General features: G+C 39.7%; 1 protein-coding gene across 5 annotated transcripts in view; it reads left to right on the top strand.

Annotated features, from left to right (window-relative positions):
• Positions 1-27,725, top strand: part of B3GLCT (beta 3-glucosyltransferase) — a 144,268-nt gene that overhangs the window by 71,462 nt on the left and 45,081 nt on the right. For 4 of the 5 annotated variants that reach the window (XM_074986181.1, XM_074986172.1, XM_074986155.1 and 1 more), the window contains 7 exons: positions 2,564-2,675; positions 4,820-4,956; positions 7,438-7,501; positions 8,188-8,319; positions 17,123-17,192; positions 22,050-22,163; positions 23,587-23,686. In XM_074986181.1, the coding sequence (XP_074842282.1) occupies positions 2,564-2,675; positions 4,820-4,956; positions 7,438-7,501; positions 8,188-8,319; positions 17,123-17,192; positions 22,050-22,163; positions 23,587-23,686 (729 nt within the window). The remainder of the gene's footprint in view (positions 1-2,563; positions 2,676-4,819; positions 4,957-7,437; positions 7,502-8,187; positions 8,320-17,122; positions 17,193-22,049; positions 22,164-23,586; positions 23,687-27,725) is intronic. The other variant, XM_074986163.1, reaches the window with a different exon arrangement.

Raw genomic sequence — 27,725 nt, forward strand, 5'->3', positions numbered from 1 at the left:
GTGAACTGCATATGAGATGGGGAGTCTTGAATTCAGCTGTTACTTGCCCTATCCTGGAAGTGATATACTTGTCTATTCCTCCATCTCTACCCATACTACTCCCCAACTAGGTGAATTGCTCAACGTCTTCCATGTCATCCCCTCCCACTGTGATGGTGATGGTGTTGGACTGGTTGATCCTCATTGTCTTGGTCTCTGCTTTGTTAATAAAGCTCAGTCCAATCATTGCAGCAGTTTTGTCTAATGTTGTGACCTTTTCTTCCATGCTTTCATATTGGTGTGAAAGTAGGGTGACAATGTCAGCGAAATCAATGTCCTCTCGCTGTTTGAAAAGTGTCCACTGCATGCCCATTGATGGCCATCTGTTGTCCTGCTCCTAATCCACTCCATTGTGGTCAAGAACAGAAAAGGTGACAATAGGTACCCTTGTCACACTCCTGGAAGTATGCTCAAGGAGGAATGCTGAAGGAGTATGCAACAGGAGCAATAATGCCTCTAGTGTACAATACTAAAATGTATTTGGTCCTATAGGCAGGAGGCACATAGGGGTGCTAAGTCTATTTTGAAACTGAAATTCAAGATTTCTGCAAAGAATGGTACTGAGTTTTAGGGTGAAACATCTTTGCTTGGATGTACCAAGCATCCATCTTGTGGACCTTGCATATATTGTCTAGGATGGGGCCGGAGGAACCTCTTTTGGGTCAATAGCCACTTGCGCACAGAATAATCCGTTGGGGACCACGTGTGAGTTAGAAGAAATAAAAGCCCTTAGAGATGGCCCCCAACTGAGAAGCAGAAATAAAACATTCACTTCACTACCATCAAGCTTCACCCCAGAGCCTAGCGGGCTGGGACTAGGATATTTTGTGGGGCCCCACTAGGCTCTGAGTTAGTGCAACTGGGAGGACTCTGCATGCTGCAGGGAAGTACCCCCTGTCAGCACCACTCTCCACCTCTCCCATTGGCAGTGATATAGTGTGCAGGGGGTGCATGCATGTAGCACTTCCCTGTAGCACATAGAGCTATTTCCCCTTTGTCAGCCAGAGCCCATGGGCCATATCCAGCTATGCTTGCCTGGATCAGGTCCGCAAGGCTTGGAGACCCCCTTCCCTCCCAGCAATTAGAGCTAGCTGGCGCTTACACTCCGCAATGGGGTAGGGTATGGGGCACGAGCCCTGAGCCATACAGGCCAGCCAGGGACCAAATGTAAGTTCTATAACCCTGCTCTAAGAGCTATTCACTGAGTGTCCAGATATTGTCCAATGTTGTGTTTGAGTGGTAAGTGCCTAGGCAGATTTCCTTCAGAGGCTGTCCAGGAAATGCAATCTCTGCTTGTATTTACTCACTTCTTGTGTCCTGTCATCTGTTTTCACCCTTGGTTTTTCCATAGGAGCTGCTGTGCAGAAGGCATTTTTTGTGCTTCTCAGAGGAGTTAATTGTTTCTTGTTAGTTGATTAAACCAACACAGATATTATTTAGAAGACACTTTTTTACCCCAGTGGAAGGACAGTATAAACACCTGTAGAAGCACAGGGAGGTATTATTTGGCTAATAGACATTTTAGATGTGGAAGATAGAACTTGACTGAGAGAACAATGAGAAGATCCTCCAGGAGAGGTGGCCCCCATCTACACTAGCAAGTTCTTCTGAAATACTTTTCGAAAGAAAGGGCTCTTTTGAAATATCCAGTGTAGCATCTACATACAAAAAGTGGCATTTTGAAAGTAAATTGAAAGAACGTTGCACTCCTTTCAGAAGCTCTCTTCCACGCCTGTTTCAGGAAGAGCACCTTCTTTCAAAAGCTTCTTTAGAAGGAAAAGACGCTCCATGTGCCCTTTTTTTGAAAAGAGCAGTCCTCACGGTGCGTGATTTTTCATTCACTGCCCTGTTCTTTTGAAAGAGGTTGGGCTGTGTGGACACTCCTTTTCAAGAGAGCAGATCTGATTTTTTTGTGTGTCGACATGCTCTTTCAAAAGTAGTTTTATCAGAAGAGATCGTCCGGACGGACTTTTTTCGAAAGATCGCTGTAGTGTAGCTGTAGTCATTGAGACTCTTGCACTGTGATTAGTTGTTGCCTGCCGAATTAAAGCTCAGTGAGAGGAAACCCCTTCTGTCTCTGCATCTTAAAACTGAGTTAAGCAAACCTCACACTATTAGCTTCAGGGGCTAGTGTGTAGTTAATGCAGGAAAAGACAGTTCAGCTAAAACTCCCATCAACCAGTCTTACTACTAAGGTTTTTCAGACTTCCAGTGATGGGGTCCAGTGAAATAAAGCTAAGGGTGCCATGGGGGAAATACACAGAGAATGCTGAAATTCCATAGTCTGCACATCCATATTCATCTCTGTGCAGATTCTGGGTCTGTGAACTTCCCTTAAGCAGATATCTACATTGTATTGCATATGGGTTATGGTATGTGAACCTGCATGAATACAGATTGTTTTGGGAGTTATATGGTTAAGTTCTGACTTCCAGGTACCAAGGAGTTTTTGTTTGTTTTAGTTAAGGTTTGTAGTCCCCTAAGAAGTTGATCTTCTAGTAAACCAAACTCTTTCTTTTGTTAGGCTCTCTGCTTTCTATGGTAGAAACTCCTCGTGGATTTTTTTCTGTGAAGAAGATACAAGAATACATGTTGAAAAGCTGCTGGAAACACTGAGAAGATTTGACAAGTCTAAGGTGAAATAAGAATTCATTAGTGGTCTAACCTTTTGGAAGTGCTTGAAGGAGATTTTTATATTACAGGAAAACTAGTGCAGTAATTCATTTTAAAATACTAAATTATAAGTATATAATGTTATTTTTAAAATTTATAGTAAGTGTTTATATTATAAAGAATTCCATTATAGAATACTTTCATGGTTCATAGCTTACAAAATTGTACATGCGTGAGAAATCTAACCAGCTTGTCACAGCAGGATGTATACATTACATTTGAACGGGGAATATGTTAAAGCTTGCGGCATACAAAGGTATGAGTACTTGCCTTGCCCTGCCCTGAAGGAATTGCTAAAGCTGACTTTAAATCAGATTCCTTCAGCTGGGTCTCATGATGACAAAGCAGGAGTAGGAGGAGCAGATGACTGTCCACTTTGGGGATTCTTGCAACTTCCCCTCAAGAACCTGTTACTGACCAGTGCCAGACTGACTACTGGACTAGATGGAGTCTGGTCTGATTGGGAAGAACAATATGTTTGTTATATTATTAGTCTGGTTGCTTCCTCAGAAAGAAGACATCTTCATTTACCCAAGCCTACAGTGCTTTTTGCGGTCAAAGTCGAGAGGCGAGGAATAAGGAAGATTGATGGGAAAAACCCTCCTGTCAACCTTCCTCCATGTAGACAAGCATTGAAGTCGACTGCTGATAAGTCGATTTTAGCTATGCAACGGGTATGGCTAAAATTGCATATCAGCAGTCGAATTCTACGTCTAGTCAGAACCAAAAACCAGTCCTGTAGCACTTTAAAGACTAACAGTATAATTTATTAGGTGATGAGCTTTTGTGGGATAAAACTACTGCTTCAGATCTGGAAAATTCTGAGGTAGCCCAAGAATAGTGACTAGACCCAAAGCCATCAAGGGAGAGCTCTTAAATTGCCTACTACCCTGCCCATAGGGGCAATGTTAAGTGGGAGCCATTAGTTGGACTCCTTATATAGATATTTTGGGGGACTTGTTGAAGAACACCCCTCTTGGTGGCCTTACTTTGACTGAAGGAAGCCGTGGTTTATACAACTTAGGAAACTGACAGGAATTAGCTTTGTTCACTTACTGTTACTTTGTTCAAGGGCTAAGGGTAATACTACTAAAGGTATGAGGCTTCATTTAGAAAGATGTATTGCACACACTGCTTTTAAAATATGAGAACTGGGAGAAAGGGTGCAGGAGTGTGGTGAGGGTGCAGGGTCTGGGAGGGAGGGTGGGAAGGTACAGGAGCATGCTGGGTGTGAGTGTGCAGGGCCTGAGATGAAGGGTGTTGGGGGTGGGGTGTTAAGCTGGAGGGGGAAGAGCCTCCAGACAAGTGCCACCATTCCCCAGCTGGGTAAATGGGGTGGGGCAGTGTGTAGAGCCACTTGGTCCTCCCCTTGACAGGGCCTGAACTACGCGTGTTCCCTGAATCAAGGACACCTGCATTAGGGAGGTTCAAGTGTATGTAGATGTGAGCTTAACCTTATGCATGTAGTCAGTCTTCCTATTTAGAATTAATGTAAAACAGCGTAACAGCATTTAAGTTTTTTAAATGTCTCCTGACACTACTCTACACAGTTGTAAATTGTGTCCTGGACTGCTCTTTTTGTAAATTCCTGTTAAAAGTAATTTTTTATTCTCCTGCTATATGCATATAAAACTTAGACTTTGGTCGTCTTCAGTAAGCTATTGTTTTGAGGTCTTGGGGTACTTAAAACATATTTGCCTTCCAAGATCACTAGTGAAACATAACTGAAAATGGGCAGACGTGGATTCCAAATTTAATGTGAAGTTAGCCAATAGAGGTATGGGGCCCCCTCTCACCAACATTCAGAATAGTTAGACTTATTCAGTCCTCCTTTAAAGGGAAGTTCCTGTGATGCAGGACCAAAGAGATAGGATGGTTTGGAAGTATGCTACGTGTGGATCTTAGAATATTTTTTCTCCCTCCCCTGTTTTCTCTTCCTCAGTTCTCACCCACATTAAACAAATGACATCTAAGTCTCATTACAAATAACACACTTTCCCAACTCCCTCAGGTTTATTTTATTCATTATGAATATTGCTTTTTATCTGTTACCTTTATTAAAACAGCTCGGCAGATGAGCAAAATGATATATCCCACCTCTCCACAGGAATGGTTCTTAGGAAAAGCATTATATGATGAAGAATCTACAATAATACATCATTATGCCTTTGCTGAAAATCCTACAGCCTTTAAATTTCCAGATTTTGCTGCTGGCTGGGCTCTTAGCATTCCTCTTGTAAACAAGTAAGAATTTAATTTGTAACCTTTTCTTAAATTGCTGTATTAATAGTTAATTAGTTCTTGTTTGTAAAGCGCTTGGATGATATAAAAAGCTGTATAAACACCACGTAGTATTATTTAAGGGGTGGTGACTGAGCATGGATTAGTGTTTTACACAAAATTTAAAATACCATTGTTTCTAATAAAGTACCTTCCCTCCTCATCCCACATACTAAAACACACAAGAAGGCTTTGCAAACAGAAATTATAATAATAAATAACTAGAACTTCATAAATACATATGTGCAGAAATTTTGCATATAACTTTAGCTCTTCATTATAAAAACAGTTTATAACTTTAGGTGCCACATGAAGGGTAAAGTCTGATGTGCCTTTATGCGGTTAAAAGATGTATTTATAAATGAAAGTTTAAATATTACAAATAGTAGCACAAATAGGAAGAAAAAGTATATATCATTGAGCAAGGGGCTGTGCATTAAACAGCTGCAAATACGAAGAATTGTTTCCATGAATGTTAAAATTGTGATGCGCGATTGCAGGTCCTCTCCTGTTGAAGACTTTCTTCTTGGGGGAAAAATGTTCACACTGAGGCCAGGTCTACACTCGGCAGTACACTTGACTTCAAATATGCAATTTTAGCTGTGGCACTTTCATAGCTAGAATTGATGTATCTGAAATCAAGTAATCTGACTGTCTTCACTGAGGAAGGTTGACAGAAGCATAATGATAGCAAGCAGTACAGGGGTTGGTTGCCTACCCTAGACAGATTGATTTCGCGACCTTTTAACAGACGCACAAAATTGAACTCCAGAAGATTGACCCTGACCGGGTCAAACTTCCCAGAAGTATAGACATGCCCTGAGAGGTGTGTGTGAAGAACTAATACTCATAGTACAGTGGACTATATGCAGATGTTTGCTTTTCATCCCAGATTTTCATGTATAAATATTTTCTGGTTCTAGAATATACAGAAGTTGGAACTTTTAGGGGAGGATCAAGAAACTCCCCCCAAACAACTCCCACCTCTCAAATTCCTGATTAATAGCTTAAATCTTTTAAAAATGTTGGAGGGTTATATAGGAAAATAACACTGCACATGTTATTTAAAAGAGTAAGTTCATTTGTAGCCTGTTTTGGAATTAAATGTGCTAAATTCGTGTAACTCATATGTAAACAGCTTATTATCAACTAATTGCTAAAACGGGTCTGCAGTCTGCAGCTCCAGAGTCACATGCAGCTCTTTAAGGACTTCTTTGTGGCTCCCAATACTATAAGTGCGAAGTAAAAATATCCCTCCTGATTATTTTTCATAAATGTCTAAAAGCCCGACAATGGGATTCATATCGTCAAAGCAGTTCGCGAACTCGTATCTAAATAGCAAATGATATGTGATTTTGAAACGCTGGATAACTTCCCCTTTAATATGTGCAATGCATTGTGGGATATGATACTGTATCTGTATTTTGATCATATTGCTTATAAGGTTTTGATATTCTGAACAGGAAAAGGAAGTTTGTGACATTCCTGTTGTGGAGGGCAATACACATTTTAAGAAAGAAAACTGAAATTAAATGTAAAGTAAAATTGCCATGGTTAAAGTGGGGTTGTAATGGCTTCATAAAGGAGGAAAAGCAAGATGAAAAAAGAATTTCAAACTGATTGGATCCAATCCTTCATATTTATATAGAGTTCAGTTGGGCGCCCTTTATGTCTCATTTGCAATGAGAAATTTGCCAACAACAAAAAAATGTAATCTCTAGATTCTTAAAAAACACCCTACTTTTGCCAAATAACATCCAGCTGGAGATGCTGTTAAAGCCATGGAGGACTTGCTATTCAACGCAGAGCAAAGCAAGAAGATATTTGCTAAATGAGTGAAATCACCAAGTAGCATAACTTTGGCTAGTTTTGTGGCAACTCAAGAGATCGTGAAACAAGGAGAGCCATTGATGAATGGCCATATACAAAAGAATGCTTTATAAAGTATCAGAGCAACTGTGCAGTGAGTTCAAAAATAAAACCAAAATTGTTCAGAATCTAGTGTCCTCCAGACAGAGGGAAGGTTTGGGAGTAAAAGTCAGGAAGACAGTGCCATAAACCACACATGTAAAGTAAAGTGTGAAGAAATAGAATATGTAAAACATTTGTGAACATCCTGCAGTAAGCATGTATCGTGTTACCAATTGTGTGTGCATGCTGTGCTTAAAATAGGGACTACAAAAAGTATAGTTTGACATTATTTATTAAGAACTGTCTCATATTCACATGCATTGCAGCTCTTGAATTGTTGATTTTTTTTATCAGAGTCCAAAAAATGCCTCTTCTTGCTATTTGGGTTGCCCACCCCTGCCATAGCAAATGGTTTGACATTTGAGACATAAAGAAAACCTCAAGCTTGTATAAAAAATTCATTTGGTGCTTCAGTTACATTACTCTTGTTGTTATTTTATGAAACAATTAAATTTCATTATCTTTATTGTACAGGCTTGCAAACAGATTGAAAAGTGAACCACTTAAGTCAGACTTTACCATAGATTTAAAACACGAGGTAAGTAATGTTCTGTTCCTGTGAAAAGTGTAGGAATATAATCCTGTCATTTTCTATTTACATGCTGATAACTTTAAAAATCTACATTATTTAGGTTTCAAGTTATGGAAAGTTTTTAACTTTCTGGACTTTATACTTGTTTGCCTTTCTTTTCAGTAACAGAGAGGTAGCTGTGTTAGTTTCTGCTTCTTTCTTTTCAGTGTTATATGTAGAATTTTAAAAGTTCTATTGTTACAAAATATAAGTGGTACTGCAAGTAAAGCTGAATTTGTATGTTCTGATAGTCTGTGAAAAGGCATCACTTTTTGGAAGTTTGGTATAGCAAGGAAGAAGAGGTTTACATCTTATCAAATAAAAAATTTTGCGTTTTGAGTCTCTTCTTCTGTAGCCATTATTAGGGCCCTACCAAATTCACTGTCTATTTTGGTCAAGTTCACAGTCATAGAATTTTTAAAATCTCAAATATTCGTTGTCAATTTTTGTCGAACTTTCATGTTAGGAGAGAGAATTTTTAAAGTAAAAATTGTAGTTTGCTTTTAAAATCAAAATGCAAAGTGACTAATAAACTAGTTTATATAAACAACCTCTATGGAATCCTCTTTATTTCTCCTTGATTGCTAGATGTATTATGAGAAGTGTTGTTGAGTTCCATTATTCATTACAATATATGTTGTATATTTTGATAGATTGCATTGTATATTTGGCAGAAAGGCAATGGACCACATCTTACGCCAGTGCCTGAGTTTTGTACGGATGAGTTGAACTCTCATAAGGGTGCTCACTGTGCCACAATGTTCAGTAACTTCCTACCAGTTTGTGTAAGTAATTTAAATTATACTTACTTGCTAGAGAGAGCATTGTTATTACAGAGGCTGAAACACGACATAAAAAATCTGAGAGACGTGGAAAAATATTTTTACCCAAAGAATCCCATTTGGAGTTCCTCTCTCCTATATTCTCCTACTCACTTCAGCCATGTCTACACTAGCCCCAAACTTCAAAATGGCCATGCAAATGGCCATTTCGAAGTTTACTAATGAAGCGCTGAAATGCATATTCATATGAGCAGATGGGAATAAGGGGACTTCGAAGTAGGCAGGGTCCTTTCGAAAAGGAGCCCCGTCGGGACAATCCGCGCGGCAGCAAGGCGCGTCAATTTCAAAGTACTGCGGCCGCCCACATGCTAATGAAGCACTGAATATGTATTTCAGTGCTTCATTAGTAAACTTCGAAATGGCCATTTCGAAGTTTGTAGCTAGTGTAGACACGGCCTTAGTCCGATATTACATGTTGTATTTTCGGATGGGTATGATTGATTTGAGTTACTTTGTGTTCCCCATTACCAGTGTATCTGAACATCTCATAGTCTTCCATGTATTTTGTATCACAACATTCTTGAGAGCAGAGGAGAAGGGCTATTTTCTGAATGGAGAGGCAAGGCAGAGAGATGCTAAATGATTGCCCAGCATCACACAGGAATTCTGGTAGACTTTGGTCTTCCAGGTCCCAGACCAGTGTACTAACCACTGGACTATTCTTCCTGTCAAATAGATAGTTTCATATGTATCCTTCAATAGGAATTGAAAACTTAAGACCCAGTGCGATTATTACCTTTCCTCATTTTTATTTAGCTACAAGCTATTTGATAGAAGTATTCCCTGCACTATTTAATTCTGTGGCCTCATGCCCTCTTTTCTTTAAATGTAAAGTGATGGCAGTACTGTTAGTTATTCTATTTCTTTTATATAGCCCCCTTCAGTTATGCTGAATAATTCGGTATAACGTACTGGTGATCGTGCATTGAAAGCGAAACGTTTTCAGTTTTCTATTTAGAATCCTTAGAAATGGCAGCACTGGTGAGTGGATAGAGCAGTACACCATTCCTCAGGAGTCTTGGGCTCTATTCTCAGCTGTGCAGCTGACCTTCAGAGTGACCTTTGGGCAAGTCACTCCACTTTTTGTGCCACTATTTCCCTGTTTGTAAATGTGAATAATACTTACCTGCTTTGTAAAAAACTTTGAGATCTATGGAAGAAGATCAGTATATAAGAATCAGGTGGTGGCGGCAGCATTAATTTGAACATAGTGCACTGAGTAGGATTACAAACCCTCGTGCTCCTCACAGGAAATGTGAGCTAAGCAAATAATGTAACATCAGACCTAGGAAATAAATACAAATCTTGAAATTAAGAAGATGCATGAACTTCCCAGTCTCCCCCTTCCCCTTTTCTTAATTTGTTAGTGCTCTGGTTAGATTGTAAACTCTTTGTCAAACGTTTAGTATGGATAGTAAAAGATGACATAGTTAGGAGAAACTGCTATGAGAGAGAACTAAGTCTCACACTCTGTACCCCAGAGTGATGTTCTGCACCCATATTCACCATGATGATGTAATCATGATTTGTACAAAGTATGCTTTGTGAGGCATAATTTTAAAAATCTTGATCTGTTGAACACTAATACCCTGTTAAGTTGTATCTGGTATCATTATATATTATGTTATGAAGTTGTGCTGTATATGTGCCACTGAAGAATGTTCTGAAGTTCAAAACAGGCAGCCTTTCAGGTACAACAATAAAAAGGCCAAACGGTGTTTCCCATGAAGGAGAATACAAACACTCCAAAGGCTTACACAAGGAGCTGTTTGCAAAGAGCTTTCAAAGATCACACATACCCAAGGGAGAGTGTATCAGAGAGGTAGCCATGTTAGTCTGTACTTCAAAGACAACAAGAAGTCCTGTGGCACTTATAAACTAGCAAGTATCGGAGAGGTAGCCATGTTAGTCTGTAGCTTCGAGAACAACGAGAAGTCTTGTGGCACCCTATAAACTAATAGATATTTTGGAGCATAAGCTTTAGTTGGCAAAGACCCACATCTGATAAAGCGGGTCTTTGCCCACGAAAGCTTATGCTCCAAAATATCTGGTAGTCTATAAGATGCCACAAGACTTCTTGTTTATAAACTAACAGAAATTTTAGAGCACAAGCTTTCGTCAGCAAAGACCCACTTCATCAGATGCATGAGTAGGGAGGGGAGGGGATTTCAGAGGAGGATTTAAATAGGGAGGTCTCAGTAACGGGGAGGGCCAAAGCTGACAAGGTCTATTCAGTCAGGGTGGAAAGGGCCCATCATCTGCATTTAATGTGGAGTTGTGAACATCAAGAGAGGAGAAAACAAGTCAGTTCATCGGGGGAATGTGGCACATTGTCAGATGCTAATGTGGAGGTGTGAACATCAAGAGCAGAGAAACTGCTTTTGTTATGGGCCAACCACTCCCAGTCTCTGTTTAATCCTTGGTTGATGGTGTCAAATTTGCAAATGAATTGCAGCTCAGAAATTTCTCTTTCCATTTTATATTTGAAATAAGGGAGAGTATATGACTCATGTCATAGCAAAAGATCTTTCCAGCAAGCTGGAAGACAACATGGAGAACTGACATCACTTGGCTTCATTGCCAACCCCTGGAAACATCTTAGGAACAAAGACTGAACTAGGAAAGGAGGCCCCTGGTAGGACAGAAGAATTGCAGCTTTGTGTGCAAAAGCTGTAACTTGCTTGTACAGGCTGAACCTCTCTAATCTGGCATCTGTGAGACCTGACCCTTGCTGAATGAGAGAATTTGCTGGACCACAGAAGTTCAATATTGTCTAGCAGTATTACCAACACTTCCACTGGTCACTGGGCTCTTAGAAGACATTTAGGGGTAAATTACAGCTAAATAACAGCACACAATACTGCAAGCCAGGACTTATGGCTGGAAACAAACTTTGAGACCCTGGGAAACGGCCTCACCCATAAGTGGTCATCCAGCTAACTAAAATTATGACTGATGATGGATGTTTCTGGATGTGAGAATTCCGGATTTGAGAGATTCAACCTGTACTAGTTAACAGGGTGAGACATTGCTTGATTCAAATCCTATCTAATTTATAAGGTTTAGATAGCATTTATGTTTACCTCTTAGGTACTATGTTTTGAAATTTATGCTCACAATTACTTAAAATCTATCTTTCTGAAGTTAAATTTGTTTTGTATTTCCTAAAACAGTGTGTTTTTCTACACGTGCTTAAGGAATATGTTCAGGGACAAAAACCGATGCACTGTACTCTCCACATTGAGGGAGGGGCAGACTGGCAAATAAATTTACAGGTCAGGTCTTTGAGCAGAGCCAAACAATACAGCTGTGGGATCCTAGGCTGTTGAGCTGGGAGAGAAGAGTCGTGTAACTGCAGCTGAGTGTGTCCCTGCTGGTATGAAAGTTCGTGTGAGTGCAGGACTAGAAGAAATCTGCAGCTTGTTGTAGCCCTCACAGTGTGTGTGTGTTTGGGGGAGGTGGGGGAGCAGATTGGCATGGCAGGGGGCTCAGTGGTATCTCAGTTTATTTGCACTGGAGTTAAGGGGCAGTTGCACCAAGTGTATCATTTCTTGGCTTTAGGAGTGTTGGAGGGAAGCAGTGCTTTACATCTCCACAGTAATCTGAGTCAGTTCAGAGGTGATAGGCTGTGATCCTCGAGGACTGTCCTACTCTGAGAAGATAGCCCAGAACTTGCATCCCATGGTAAGGAGGGTGCGGCAAATGTTGTATTAAACCTTCTTTGTTGCCTCCAGAGTCCTAAGGCCCATCTATGGAATGGCAACTTCCAATAGCTGACCTATAGACTGCAGCCCTCAGTGCTCCCCAGATCAACATGGCCTCTGTGTCAGTACTTCTGAGGTGGTCTTTGGAAGGCAGATGTATGTCTGTGTGTTGAAAGAATTCTGCCCCCTGCTGTCCCAGTGCTTTTAGGGCTCTTTTACATTGGTCTGTCCCTTCTGCCTGTGTAAAGAGACCGGAGCTGGGCTGTATTCTTACCCTGTCTGTCTGAGATGGGCAATAGGAGTCTGTAAAATAGGATCAATAATAATGAATTGTCTGTATAAACTACCTGGATTCTCAAAGAGGCTGTATAATTACAAAGTAGTATTAGTAAGACATTCTTCATTAAAATACTCAGTAAAAAGAAAAGGATCATACTGCCATATTATTTAATGTCAAATGAGAGAAAATCCTGCTCCACTTCAGTGATTTCTTCTCTTCCTCTGACTTACTTGACTTCAACATTTGTACTCCAAGTCTGCCTCTGGAAACAAAATAATGTCTCCCTGCCCAAGGGGCGCAAGCTGAGAGCAGTACTTCTCCTCTGGAGAACTCACATTCCACACTGCTGCTGTGCAGTTAAGATTGCTACCTGGAAGCACACCTCCTCTTTGAGCGTTGGGACTGAGGAGGGGGCAGGAGCTCCCATGCCCCTGTAAATGGCACCCCTGGTTACACCTCTAGCTGCCCACTCCAGTGTTTTTCTATCTCCCAGGCAAACTGATCCCTTCTTCTTCTCCAGCACCTTTGGCTGGCTTCGAGCAGAGGGTGGACCCAACTGTCAGCTGCTAGGATACAGTGCTGGCCGTTCTCTGTGCCCAAGCATCCAGGTGGCCATTCTGCTTGCCCTTTAGAGGGCTCTGTAATGACCACACACCTTATCCCACCACTTAGATATTTGGGAAACACATAGGGGAAGCAGAGGCACACAGTCAGTATTCAGAAAAAAACATTAAGAACACCCCTACTTTGTTACATGTGTAGAACACTATCATGATATATAATATATGCTATACAATGTCTGAGCTGACCTGACCAGTAGCTTGTTTTTTCTCCTGACACTGTATCCAGAAAGAATTTTGTTTAGCGCTTTTCCTGCCTGTGATGGAATACAGATAGTGACCAAGCATCTCAAAGAACCTTGTTAGGTCAATAAATTAATCTTGCCTAGTTGAATGCTGCAGCTGCAGCCAGCAGGGGGAGCACCATGTTGTTTTCCTTCACTGAGAGCCTGAATATCTCAATTAAGGCTTGTAATGTACCTAGATTTTATAGTGATGGGAGGTAAATATAACATTGCAATAATATTTTTTCTGTGTGAATCTCCTAAATGGACCATAATGCCGCTAGTGATTTGACTTACGTGACTTAAACCCTTGTACTGCAACAAAACAAAACAGAAGAAATGTAGCACTTTAAAGACTAACAAAGTGATTTATTCGGTGATGAACTTTCCTGGGACACACCCACTTCATCAGAGCAATCTGATTTCCAGTAAAGACTGACATTTATAAATACAGAAGACCAAAAAAAAATTGCAATTAAAACTGGCAAGTCAAATACATAGGACTGAAGGAGGGGGATAAGGGGCAGAGGGATGTTAATTGTCCTGCCTGAGATAATTACGAGCATCAAAAAAAGGGAAGCAGTCCTTGTAATGTGTGAGGTAATTGATGTCTCTGTTCATACCACGTGGTAATGTGTTGAATTTGAATATGAATTCCAATTAACAAATGTCTCGCTGTAATCTGTTTTTAAATTCTTTTTGCTCTAGGACACATATTCTCAGGTCTTTAACAGAGTGGCCCACTCCATTGAAGTGTTCACTGACTGGCTTATGTACATTGAGTTTCTTGATGTCTGCTCTGTGTCCATTTATTCTTTGGAGAAGGTTTTGCCCAGTCTGTCCAATGTACATAGTGACAGGGCATTGTTGGCACATCATGGCATATATAATGTTGCTGGAAGTGCACAAGAATGTGCCTTTGGTCTTGTAACTAACATGGTTAGGTCCATTGTTGGTATCATCAGAATAAATATGTGGACAAAGTTGGCAGTGGTGTTTGTTGCAAGGAAAAGTTCCATGATTAGTATTACTGTGGTGTAGCCTGTGAGTGTTGGTGAGAATCTTTCTTAGGTTCAGAAGTTGTCTGTAGGGGAGGACAAGCCTGTCACCTAGGGTTTTCTGGAGTGTAGCATCATGACCTAGAATAGGTTGTAGATTTTTAATGATGCATTGCAGGGGTTTGAGTTGGGGGCTAAAGGTGATGACAAGCGGTGTTCTGTTATTGATCTTCTGGGGCATGTCTTGAAGTAGCTGGTTTCTGGGTATTCAGCTGGCCCTGTCCATTTGTTTTTTTATTTCTCCTGGTGGGTAATTATGTTTTATAAATGCTTGGTAGAGGTCTTGTAGTTTTTGGTCTGCGTAAGTTGGATCAGAGCAGATGCAATTGTATCTAAGAGCTTGACTATAAACGATGGATCGTGTGGGTGTGTGCTGGATGGAAGCTGGAGGCATGTAGGTAAGTGTAGCAGTCAGTGGGTTTCCAGTAGAGAGTAGTGTCAATGTGGCCATCAGTGATTTGTACTGTGGTGTCCAGGAAATGTATTTCTCATGTGGAATAGTCAAGGCTGAGGTTGCTGGTAGGATGCAGGTTGTTAAAATCCCTGTTGAAGTCTTCCAGAGTCTCTTTACCGTGGATCCAAATGATAAAGATGTCATCGATGTAGTATAAATGAAGGAGGGGTAACGGAATAAAAGAGCTAAGGAATCACTATTCTAAGTCAGCCATAAAAATGTTAGCATACTGTGGGCCGTGCTAGTGCCCATAGCAGTGCCGATAATCTGGAGGCATAAGTTGTCCCCAAATTGGTAATAATTGTGGGTGACGACAAAGTTACATAGGTCAGCCACCAGGTTTGCCATGGTAGCATCTAGGATGGTATTCCTGATAGCTTGTATTCCATCTTCATGTGGAATATTGGTGTAGAGAGTCTCTGCATCCATGTGGCAAAGATGGAATTGTCAGGAAGGTTTCCAATGTTTTGTAATTTCCTCAGGAACTGAGTGGTATCTTGGAGATAGCTAGGAGTGCTGGTGTCATACGGATTGAGGAGGGAGTTTACATAGCTGGACAGTCCAGTAGTAAGGGTGCCAATACCTGAAGTTATAGGGCGTCCTGGGTTTCCAGGTTTGTGGATTTTAGGTAGAAAATGGAATAAGTGGAGCAAAAGTCATCTACAAGTCTCCTCCACTTTACTCTCTCTCAGGATAAAACTTCTAGCTGACTCCAGGAGTAACCCATTTTATCTCAGTAGATGTTCTCCACGTTGTCCAAGGTCTTCCTCTTTTGTGTTTTCCTTGTGGGTTCCATGTGAGAGCTTGACAGTTTTCTGAGAGTGTGGCCTAACAATCTCCAGTTTCTTCTCTTGATTTGACCATCAAGTAGTTCTTGTCCTGCTATATTCCAAAGCTCCTCATTTATGAGAAAGTCTTGCTATTTGATGCAAAGGATGTACCTCAGGCATCTGTTTATGAATGTAGCTTATGATTTGAAGACTTTCGTATGCGAACTCTCGAAGATCCACAGTTTCATCTTCACAGATATTGTTTGTGACCTCCATATGGGACGGAGAGTCTTGAATGCAGCTGTTGCTTTCCCTATCCTGGCAATGATATCGTGGTCTTTTTCACTGTCTCTGCCCATAATACTACTCAAGTAGGTGAACTGCTCCATATCTTCCAGGTCATCCCCTCCTATTGTGATGGTGGTGTTGACAGACTTACTGATTTGTGTTGTCTTGGTCTTTCCCTTGTTAATAATGCTCAGTCCAGTCATTGTAGCAGTTTCTTCTAGTGTTGCAACCTTTTCTTCCATGCTTTCATGTTGGTGTGTAAGGAGGGCGACAGCGTCAGAAAAATCAGTGTCCTTTAGTTTTTGGAAAGTGTCCACTGAATTCCCCGTTGAGGGCCATCTGTTGTCCTGCTCCTAATCCAGGCAATTGTGGTACAGAACAGGCAATGTGATGGTAGGCAGCCTTGTGGTGCTCCTGATAATATGCTGAAGGATTCTGTCAAGACACCATTGTGAATAATTTGGCATGTCGAGTGTTCATACGTTGAACAGATCAGGTTAATCATTTGAATGGGATGCCACAGTGTTGGAACTGTTTCCTCAAAGTGTCTCTATCAACGCTGTTGAAGTCTTTTTCAAAGTCTAAGTCTTTTACTCTGGCATATAATTATTTAAAACCAAGCACAGTGAAAATCCCAAAGCCCCTAAAACAAAATATAGCAAAGAAAAATGTCTGAAAGCAGTATGTTTATTGTTTTTCTGGTAAAACAATGCTTGTGAATGTGGGCCCAGTATTTTCTAGTAAAATAATGCCTTTTCATTTTGTTTTTCTCCACCTTTTACCCATCATGGTCATTTATTAGTTTTTGTCTGATTTAGGTTTTAAATTCTTTGCTACAAGGTGTACTTTAAAGTACTTTGCACACCAATAACTATAAAATGTGTTTGTATGTCAGTGAATGCACTATAACTTTATGACTATTGCTTGCACCAAAACAGTTTTTCTGATATGCAATCCTTTTAAATTTCTGCTTCCCACCATCTTGCAGTTTCTGTGTCCTACCTTACAACAATTATTTTGTTACAAAGTTGACCAAAGAACTGTGATACTTTATCATTGTTAGTACACTAAGGTCTCCTATTCATTTTCTTTATTAACCATTTGTGGTTCTGGCTCCAACTATAACACAGCATCATTTGAAAATAATCTTTGGACAGTATTGTTCCAATCATTTGAAAGTACCAATGCCATATTTAACATGCAGAAAATGTGTTTTCAATTGTCCTGCTTAGCACTGCTGCTTCATACACTATACAGTGTAAAGATATTTTCTGCTAATGTGTTATGCAATAAAAAGTTAAAAGCAGATCCTGCAATTTTATCGTCCATTTTTCCTGTTTTCTGATAGGGAGACCCAGTGAAGAAGGAGGATATCTTTGTTGCTGTGAAAACATGCACAAAATTTCACAGAGACAGAAGTAAGTTCTTGAAGCTTCATGTAGTAAAGATTCATGAAATTACCTTAACAGTTAGTCAACAAGCTAGCAGTTTTCCTGGTATGTTAGATGTGGCTCAAACATATGAGATGAAAGGGGGCCAGAGAATTGATGTGGGTGCTATCCTCAGCCAGAGCTAAACCCATCCCATTGCATTCAATGATCTCCTTCACAATAATTTTATTGGTGATAACAATTTGGAAATCCTCCCCTGTTCAGTTACACTTTACTCATTGGTGGCAATCAATGTGGTTAATAGCATTTCCCAGACTGTAGATCTGATCCCTGCTCTTCACTGCTCCTTCTCTAGGATGTTCATTTTCTCAATTCTTGACAAATACATCCAGCATGCCCTTTAGCTCATATGGCTGTGTTAATTGAATCAGGGTTTCCAGCTCCATGATCTCTTCCTGGAAGTCTAAACCCTACTCCACCATGGTCTTGTCTAGCCTCACCCCCACCATCTTCTAGTCTGATCACAAGACCAACCATAGAGTACAGTGGATTTTCTGTTCAGAGTGGTAGTAAGGAACTGGTTGAATTCCTTATAGAAGAGGCTTAAAGAGGGACAGTTTTCAGACTTCCCATTGCCATCCATAGTTTTGTGTAGAGGGTTTGCGGTACTTGATGCACTCCCTCCACTGCATGCCAGTCTCTTGGACACCCACCTCCACCAGCTGCTTTGAGACTGTGTCTGTGCTCACACCAGAAGTTAAATAGAACCCTAGTTTGCTCCACAGACATGCTACCAGCATACTGGGTGGAAGGCATCTTGTTTGCCAGAGCTGGGCTGAGCTGCCAAGAAGCTGGACTAGGCTGCAAGAAGGTGAAGGATGAGCAAGGGCATGTAAATGGTTGGTAGCTTCTGATGAATAGAGCATGAATAAGGGTGGTTAAGAGAACGAACAAGTACGTACAAGTACCTGAAAGTGTAGGGATGGCATCGGTCGTCTAGCTAAACAGAAACCCAGGTGCCTATGCTGTTGCTACTTCCACATTCCAAAGTGGGTGGGTACTCCCTAGCTGAGGATGCCAGCTGAGGTTCAACAGATGCCCAGACATGTTTTTAGTGGCTTTGAGTGTGGATGGTTTAGGGGTTGGGAAATAGCGTGTGGCAATCTTTAATGTTTCAGCATAGACATATCCCTGAGAGACAGGGAAACCAAGACACAGAAAGATTAAGTGCCTGGCCCAGAACTGCACAGAAATAATTGATAAAATTGGGAGTAAAAGCCATATGTCCTGACTTCCAAGTCCAGCGCTTTTACCAATGGATGACAGTGTGTCGGTCCTCTCTGGTCCCTAACTTCTCACTCATTCTATTGTAGTCCTGGATGCTATCATGACTTCTCATGATTCCTAAACCAGTGGTTCCCAACCTTTTCAGTAACGCAGCACACGTCAGTAAGAGAAACAAGTCCACAGCATGCCCTTTTTTCAGCTGAATTGATAGCTCGCAAACATCACATTTGCTTACATTTACTATGGTTGCAATCTGACTAGAGAAGTCTACGACATTGTAGAGCACAGACCAAGCTAAACAAGGATCGAATGCACTAATGTTTCGTATCCACCACAGAATACACCATCTTAGACAGCGAGCACCGACACATTTTCAAAATCTGCTCAATGCCGTGCTATGAATGTTGTGTAAACAAGTAACCACTGAATGCAGTCTCCCCTCCTTGCAACCCACTGCAGTCTGGATGTGGTATTTAAACTGCATCAGCTCTAACAAGCTCCCTCCCACTTGCCACACCAAGTAGTGGGGGCAGGCTTCTGCCAGCTCATTAGGTCTGCGTAGCAGCATTTCAGCTGCCTCCTGGCATGAACTGGGTCCTGCAGGGTTGGCATTTCTCCTCACAGTGGCTCTGCAAGGAGCCACCATGGGTGGTGGGGAAATTGACAAACCCTCCCATGCCAGTTGGGACTCAGGCAGCCCCAGCTGGAACAGGATTGTCAATTCCACCCCCTCCCCGCTCTCCATGGTGGCTTTGCAAAGAGCTACAGCAAGGGGAAGTTGATGAAATTTCACAGCACACTTGAACAGTTCTCATGGCACACTAGTTTTCCGCAGCACACTTGTTGAAAACCACTTTCCTAAACATTCTTAATAATAATAATTGTTTCCTATGTGAACAAGGATCACACAAGCATCAAGGGTGAAACTATTACATTATTTTATTTATAAACTTTAAAATAGTATACTTATTGCTGGAAATAATATAGAATTAAGCAATGACTAGCAATTGTACCAAATTTTTGTGGTGGATTTTGCAGTGCTCACAAGAGGTGACTAAGGGTAAAAGGCTTTATGCCCTGTTTATTTAGAATGAAATCTAGTTTATTTTGTTATTTTTCAAAGATTTCATTCTACTTAATCAAGGCACATATCTGATCTCCTAGAGATTATTGATAGCAGGGGTCAGCAGTCTTCCTGAGGTGGAATGCTTAAACTTGACCTTTTCACCCCTATGTATAGTCCAAGTGCTGGTGATACGTAAGGTCACTAATAGTCCCACTTACAATAGCTTCATTAATAAATTAAGCTGAAGAGCTTTACTGTTTAGGTGGTGATTGGTAGCGTTAGCAAAAAGGGTGTGTCTGAGCTTCCTCCTTGCGTGCTGAAGAAAATCTGCTTGTGTGCCAGTCTTGGCACCTGTGCCGGGGGTTGCTGACCCCTGGTTTATAATACATACATTTTTTGCAAAGGGAAATTAACTATCATGTAATTGGAGTTGACTGGAGAACTGTTTACTTTTCCACCTTGCTGATATTAGAAAAAATATAAAGTACTACATTAGAGCTAATAATGGAACCCAAGTCTTTAAAGGTTAGGAGACATGGATGCACAGTATAAACATCCTTCAAGGTATATATGTTAAAGACGGAGGAAACTTTTTGAACTTTCCTCACAGTTTCCAGTGTTACACAGTCAAGGACAAGCTCACCGAAGAATGTGAAAAATATATTAATGCCAGCTTCAAAAAATCCCTTTTTCCTGTAAAATTATTTTTAATTAGATCTCCAAATTCTACATTAAAGCAATATTAAGTCTCAGAATTTAATTACGTGTGAGCCATTTAAAATTAAGAAATTTACTACAACTTTGACTCTTCCTTTCGTGTGTGTGCCTTTCCTGATCCTGTTAAAAGAAGAAAAAGTGCACCCAAGATTTTTGAAAGAGGTGCAATTCAAATTTGAACCAAGAGCACAGAGTTGTGCTGCCACAGAGATCATCCAAAGGGGAATATTACAAATCTGCTTAAGATTACAAGTAGTAACACATTTTGATAGAGATGTGCACTTATCATTAGAATAAAGAACATTTCCTTTTGGAAGGAAATAGTGAGAGAAGCATCAGACACCAACGGGTGCTGAGCCCACAGTTGATGATGACGTTGATGATGACATTTCCTTTGTATTTGTTGCCATATAAAGCAATATTATGCAATGATTCAGTAGTGAAGGTTGCTTTGAAATATGTTATGTACAAGGAGGCAGATGTAAAGGTTCAGAGTAATTCACATCTCAACTTCAATCTTGTATTGACATAATTTTTGCATAGATTTACTTTTGGGTTTTGATGCAATTTGCAAAAAATGAGCACACATTTAAAACATCAAAATATTTTTAAAAACATTATCTTCAAAAGCAGAATATGGCAGTGGTAGAATCATATTTTGTACAGATCTTAATGCTTATCTTTGTTCACCAGTTCTCACCATTTCTAAACAGCAGTTATCTTTTGGTTCCCCTTAATCCTTGAACTGATTATTATTCAGGCAAGAATAAATGTCTCTTCTAACTGCTTCTTTGAGTAGACCTTAGTACAGGAGAATAAACGTCAAATAAAGTGGTAAGAACATCTAATGAGGTAAAGAAAAATCTGTTTATTTTCTCTCCCATAGTTCTATCTGTGGCTTAAAAGTAATGTTGCTGTTCTGCATGGAGGTTATGGAAGGATTCCGTGACCTCTGTGATTTCCTCAGCAGCATCAGCCAGTGCAGTTGGCTCCAGGATACTCAAGCAGCTGGCCCCAGGGCCAATCACTGTATCCGCTGCTTGTTCTTGGGAGTGGTCCTGGAGTGCTCCAAAGCATCAGTCCTGATGGCAGCCTCAGTGACCAACTGAGGAGCAAAATGAGGAAAGTCAGAGTTACATTTCTCCAAGCGAGCTTAACAGTCCTCTTTCAGCAGTGCCACAGTACCATCCATGAACATGCATACCTTAATTCTGCCCACATCACAGTTGCTGAAATGTATAAGCTCTTCACTTTGTTTAACTACCCATTCACTCTCAGCCACAGTATTCCATTCAACATTATTAGAGGAGAAAAAGAAAAAAAACAGTTGTTCATGCAACATTTTCTCCGTTCGTCTAGAGCTAGCATTAGCCAGTGGGTATTATGTGGATGCACTCTGGAAGCAGTCAGTAGCAAGAGCACAATTAAATTAATAGCAGGTTTAAAACAACTAAAAGGAAGTACTTGTTCACACAACCCACAGTAAACCTGTGGAACTCATTGCCAGGGCCTGTTGTGAAGGGCAACATTATAACTGGATTCAAGAAACCATTAGATAAGTTTATGAAGAATAGGTCCATGAATGCCTATTAGGCAAGAATGGTCAGGGATGCAATCTCAGGCTGTCGATGTTTCTAGCCTCTGACTTCCAGAAGCTGAGAGAGTGCGGCAGGGCATGGACCAATCTGTAATTGCCCTGTTCATTCCCACCTTGGCATCAGTTATGGTCAGAAGACTGACCGTGGGCTAGATGGACCATTGGTCTGACCTAATATGGTTGTCCTTATGTTTCAACGTGACTTATTATTTTTCAGTACCAATTGTAAAGCAAACTTGGGAAGGTGAGGCTGCCTTTGTTGAATATTATAGTGATTATGCAGAGACCTCCATTCCTACTATAGACTTAGGAGTACCTAATACTGAAAGAGGTAAGTGTCTAATATTATCTTTGCTGCAAGTTTCATTGTATGTGTATGAGAGGTTTTCAAGGTGCAATGTCTATTCAGTGTACAGTAAGTGATGGCAAAGTGTTACATTTTTGTACTACAGTTCCCTGGAGGTAAAAATAAACAAAACATTCTTCCTCCTAACCCCAAAAAATAAGACATGAGTGGAGAATAGAGTGCTTTTGGTTAGAATTATTTTCTTACAATTTGGTGCCTATCTGCTGTGGACATTCACTCAGTGAAAATGCCTGAGCGGACAGTTTTCTGCCTGCTGAAAGGTATCCTTCTGCCATCACTATTCTATTAATCTCATGATGAAGGAGGTTGTTAAAATAGCAGTGTCAGAGTGATCTAGTCATGTGGACAGTTTTCATCCTGCTGATATATCACCTGCCATCACAGTTCTATCGATCTTGTGATGAAGAAGGTTGGTACAGTAGCCTTGTAAGTGTGATACATTGATAATTGGGGACCTTATATGATGCTAGCTGATTGCTGGAACATGAAGCACTTACAAGATGTTTTCATAGTGATATGTGTCTACATATAGTATGCCTGTATGTTTAAACACTGAAACTAAATGGAAAAATCAAGCAGTATTTTTTCTGAGCACATAGCATAGTAGTTTAATTTAGGGTGTCCTTGGATAGAAGAAAAGCCTTTGGTATTATGCTTTGTTCATTCTCATTTTCTTGTCTTCTTTACACACTTCACTTGGTATATTTCTCTTCAATGGATAGCACAGAAATGGAAATAGTTGCTATACGTCAATTTTATTATGTTAATGGATTAAAAAAAATAAGGATGAATAGGGTCTCCATTTCAGGAGGAAAGAAAATCAGTTTTTAGTCAAAAATATTCTGCTGTTTATCAGAAAATGTTTTAATTGAAAAAATTCCCAAATAGAATACCGCTCGTTTGTTTTGTTTTGTTTTGTTTATTAATGCATCTTGTAGTAAACAGTGTTAATTGCTTCTGAAATGCTTTAGGAATCTCTCTTTTTGACTGCAAGTGATTTTTAAGAAGTGTGAATGATTTACAATTTCATCTTGATGGAAGACATTTTTAGCTTTAACTAAGCTTTAATGACACTTCGTGTCTTTTTCCATTTTTATTTGAACGAAGGACGTCTCAGCTAGGCCACATTACATTTTAGAAAGCAGTCTCTTGCGGGTCACATACAGACCAAAAGCATTTCCCACAATACAAATTGAAAGTAGGATCTTCAGCTCCTTTGCCAGTTTGTCATTATCTGCAAAAATGTGTTTTAACACTTTGGTCACTGTTGTATAATCCAGTGAAATGTATCAGTGTTTACATTACAAATAATTGTACACATGCACATTTGCGCTCTCACTTTCTCAAAACCAGTTTATATTCTTTCTTTTATTCCTTTCCATTTTAGGTCATTGTGGGAAAACTTTTGCCATTTTGGAAAGGTTTTTGAATCGTAGCACTTTGAAAACACCGTGGTTAGTCATTGTGGATGATGACACCTTAATAAGGTATGAATTAAACTGTTTTGGAAATGCTCTTAATTTTTATTAGTAAGATTTTCAGAAATATTTATTTTGATTTATACTCTAACAAATAGGAGCCCCATCTTTTGTTCCACGTATACCGAGACTCCTTTTAAAAAGTGTTTGTTCTTATAAAACCTACCATAACAAGTAATTAATATGTGTAATTGTCTAGTAGCCTACATTGAATATGTGACAGTCATACATGGCAATCTGTTGATACAACACCGTAGGTTGTGGCTAGCTTTAGGATAGCACATTTTCTAATACAGTACATTTTCCTGGTGTGGAGCAGGTCCCAGAGGATGAGGGCTCTAAACTCATACTTAATCCTAAAAGCCATTCGTGTCTATGTTCAGGGTTTGGCTTTGTTAAAATATCATGTATGAATATAATCTAATTTTCTACAGATGAGAAGCCCTATAAATGTTTACTTTCTCTTTCAGAACATATTATTAACTTATTTTGTCATTGGTTTCCAAGAAAATGCCAATTGGTAATTTGAACTGTCATCTAGAAGCAGAAAAATGCAATTTACTAATTTACATTTAGCTCAGTTGGAAGGGGAGTTGGTGTTGCAGAGCTCACAGAGTAATTGTGGTCTCATCCTGATGAATGAGAAATAAATTAGAGCTATTTTGAATAAATATGCAGCTCCTCATTAGCATAATGGTGGCTGCAGCACTTGGAAAGTGTCACTTTCAATAGCGCGCAGCTCGTCTACACGGGGTCCTTTTCAAAAGGATCCCACAGACTTTGAAATCCCCTGTTTGATTATAGGAATAAGGGGATTTTGAAGTCTGTGGGGTCCTTTTGAAAAGGACCCCGTGTAGACAAGCTGTGCGCGATCAAAAGAGGCACTTTTGAAGTGCCGCATCTACCATTATGCATATTCATTCATTCATTCATTCATCCATTATGCATTTGCATATTCACTGTAGCACCTCATTAGCATAACCCAAAGTGTCTCATTAGCATCCCCTTTTTGAAAGGGGGGTGGAAGTGTAGACATAGCCTTTGTGTGTAGACACTCCATGGGATTTTTCGAAAGAGCCCCGGCTTTTTCGAAAAACTTGCTAGTATAGATGTTGCCAAAGTGTTTTATAGAAATATCTTGCACTCAGCAGTCTAACTGAATCACAGGCAGGCTTTTGTCAGAACCCTGTCTGCTTTCCTGGGGAGCCTGAGCTTCAAGGATCTGTGGACTACCCCACAGCCAAGAGCTCCAGGGTTTGTAGTTTGGGGGAATCCTGCGCTTCGACCTACTCCAAAACCCCCAGTGTTTCCTGGATCTGCAGCTGTGGGGCTGGCCTACTATGTCCCAGGGGTTTCCTGGCTTCCATGAACTTGACACCTAGCAGGGCTTGGCTCCCAACATGATAGAAGGAGCTTTGGGTTCTCAGGGCTTCCAGGTGCATTCCCATGGAATCAGTAACTTGGATGTCCTGGTAAGAACTGCCTGCATTGTTTAGGGAGCAAGCTGGCCTAGGAATCTGGGAGCACTGTAGCTCCAGCCCAAGTCAGTCTGCATGGTAGGGCTGCCCAGGAAGTACAGACCGGCGAAAACCCAACAACTACTAACTGAAATGGATACAGCTGTTGTCAATTTCACTTTTCCACTTCAGGGATGGGTAGTAATGCAACTGGCATGATTATGTCAGTTTCACTCAGCAGTTGCTAATGGAAGCATTTTTTGTTCAGAAACAGTGTCTTCAAAAATTTTTCTTTAAAAACTTCCCAAATCATAGGTAATTCTGAAATTTAACTGAAAAAAATTTCATGAACCAAAAACTTTGAATAGTTCATGCCTAATTAAAAGAAGCATATCAAGTTTCAGGATCCATATGCTTTTACTTTTGAGAGAGAGAGGGGGAGAAAGAGCGATCGATCAATTGATTGATCGATCCAGAGCACGGTTGTGCCAATTAAGAAACAGGCCCCAAAAGTTCTTAAAACAAGATTTTAAAAGTGTCAAAAGAAAAATTGTATCCTCATGTTGAAAGATGGTGAATCTTTGACATTTGACACTTGCTGAGCTAGGCAGTGAACTTAAATTGCTTCTGTGACACTGAGATGCAAGAAAGCAGCCAGGTATCAGCATCATGAGCCCTTAAAGGAGCATAGGGAAAAATGGGTCAAGTGTATAACAGCATTCTTAAGGCTAAATTGTATGACAAAAGAGATACTAAGAGTGTGTGTCAGCTGATTTTGTCAGCTGCCATACAAGGAAAATTAGATATTCTACAGACTCTGTGTAGGAAAGAAAAATGTTTGGATTATTAAAAAAAAAAAAAAAAAAAGATTGCCATAACTTAGTGGTGAGAACTGAAAATCAGAAAAAATAAGTTTGCCCACAGCCCCAATAAGAATTAATTGAGTGTTGGGTTTTGTTTTTGTTTTTGTTTTGTTTTGTTTTTTCTGTCTTGATAAACTGCAGACTGTTTGTCAATAATAACTTTATCCTTCCTATTGGAAACAGTAGACTAGACTGAAAAAATTGTAACAAAAGATGGCTAGTGTTTAATTGTACTGATTTATGCAAATCTCAGATTGCACAAAAAAGATGAATTTTAGCACACTTATATTGCAAGAACCAGTTTCATAGAACCCACCAACATTTGTATTATAGTAATTTCTCAATATATTTTCCATACATCACAAATACTGATGGTTATTACTTTGGAGAGTACTACAAAATTACATAATTCCTCATTCCTTTTGATTGAACGAAAGGAAGGAAATTAAAGTTGAGGCAAAATTAATTATTGCAATTTGATAGATATTTAAATCTTAATTCTATCTGGTGTGATTCCACTATCATCAATGAAGCTATTATCCAAGTACTGAGTTAATGTTTTGGAAAGGATATGATGACTGACTGTGAAATAAGACTTATAAAAAGTGTTCCAGTTTGCCACCTGTCTTAATGATAAATCATTTGACAAGAGAAACTCCTGATCACATTTAGAGAATGAATAATTCAGTTACAAAATCCAGACATAATTATTCTGCATGAATAGCAATTTTGAAATTATTTATTAAACTTTTAAATGTATCTCTCTAAGTGCTTTGTGGTCTGTGTCAAAACTAGTTTTAGGATATAAAGGAGTAGAGCAAAAGTGTAAAGATATTTCATATAAAGTATGGAGGCAGAGGAATGAAATAGAGGTTTTAAAAGAAAAATAGAAGCAAATAAGTGTTTGGGACCAAATTATTCATTGTTTAACAGTACCTTACACCATACATGTGGAACAAAGTGCAATTCCTTCTGAATAAAGGTGTCAAATATGCAATTTGAAAGGTTAGAGTGGGGGAACAGAAGGCACTAGAGAAAATGGTACAGACTAAAATTTCATTCCAAGTGAGAAGGTATGTAATTTTTCAATAATAGTATTCAATGATACTTTTACATTTCTGTGTCTGATTTTGTAAGCAGGTAGCTTTTATGTGAGGTAAAAATTTGGGTACACAAGACAAATCAGGCTTCTGGAAGGCTTGAGAGCCATTGAACTAGAGCACTCCCATGTACCCAATTTGTTTTAGTCCAAGTTGTAAAATCTCTTTAGAGTAGCATGAAGAGGCCCAATCAAGGACTGTCTTTGGAATCCTGATCCTACTTGGTACACTTGTTGTTACTGTCACAGAAATAATAATAAAATAAGTTCAGTCCTGGTACAGATCACTGCAGTACTCTGTTAGCCTTTCCAGTCTTTGAAAATTCTGCCTTTCTGGCCTTTTTTAGTTTAGTCAGGAAAAATCCAAGTATACTTTAAAATTGAAGATTCAGTGCTGCAGAGAAATGTATTTGTTTCTTTTGAGAAATGTTTCATGAACTATTTAGCTAATCATTTGAAGTATTATGAATTATTTTTTAACGGAAATGGCTAACTAGCTTTAAACTTCAATTACTAAGTTCAGATTGCCTGTTTTTCTTTGAATTCTTACAATTAATTTACATGTATTTTTCTTTACTGTCTTGCAAAATGCCTTTTCAGCTGTCAACTTACAGATTTCGCAACTTGTT

The sequence above is a fragment of the Carettochelys insculpta genome, chromosome 1 (genome assembly GCF_033958435.1).
Source record: "Carettochelys insculpta isolate YL-2023 chromosome 1, ASM3395843v1, whole genome shotgun sequence".
Classification (NCBI taxonomy): Eukaryota; Metazoa; Chordata; order Testudines; family Carettochelyidae; genus Carettochelys; species Carettochelys insculpta.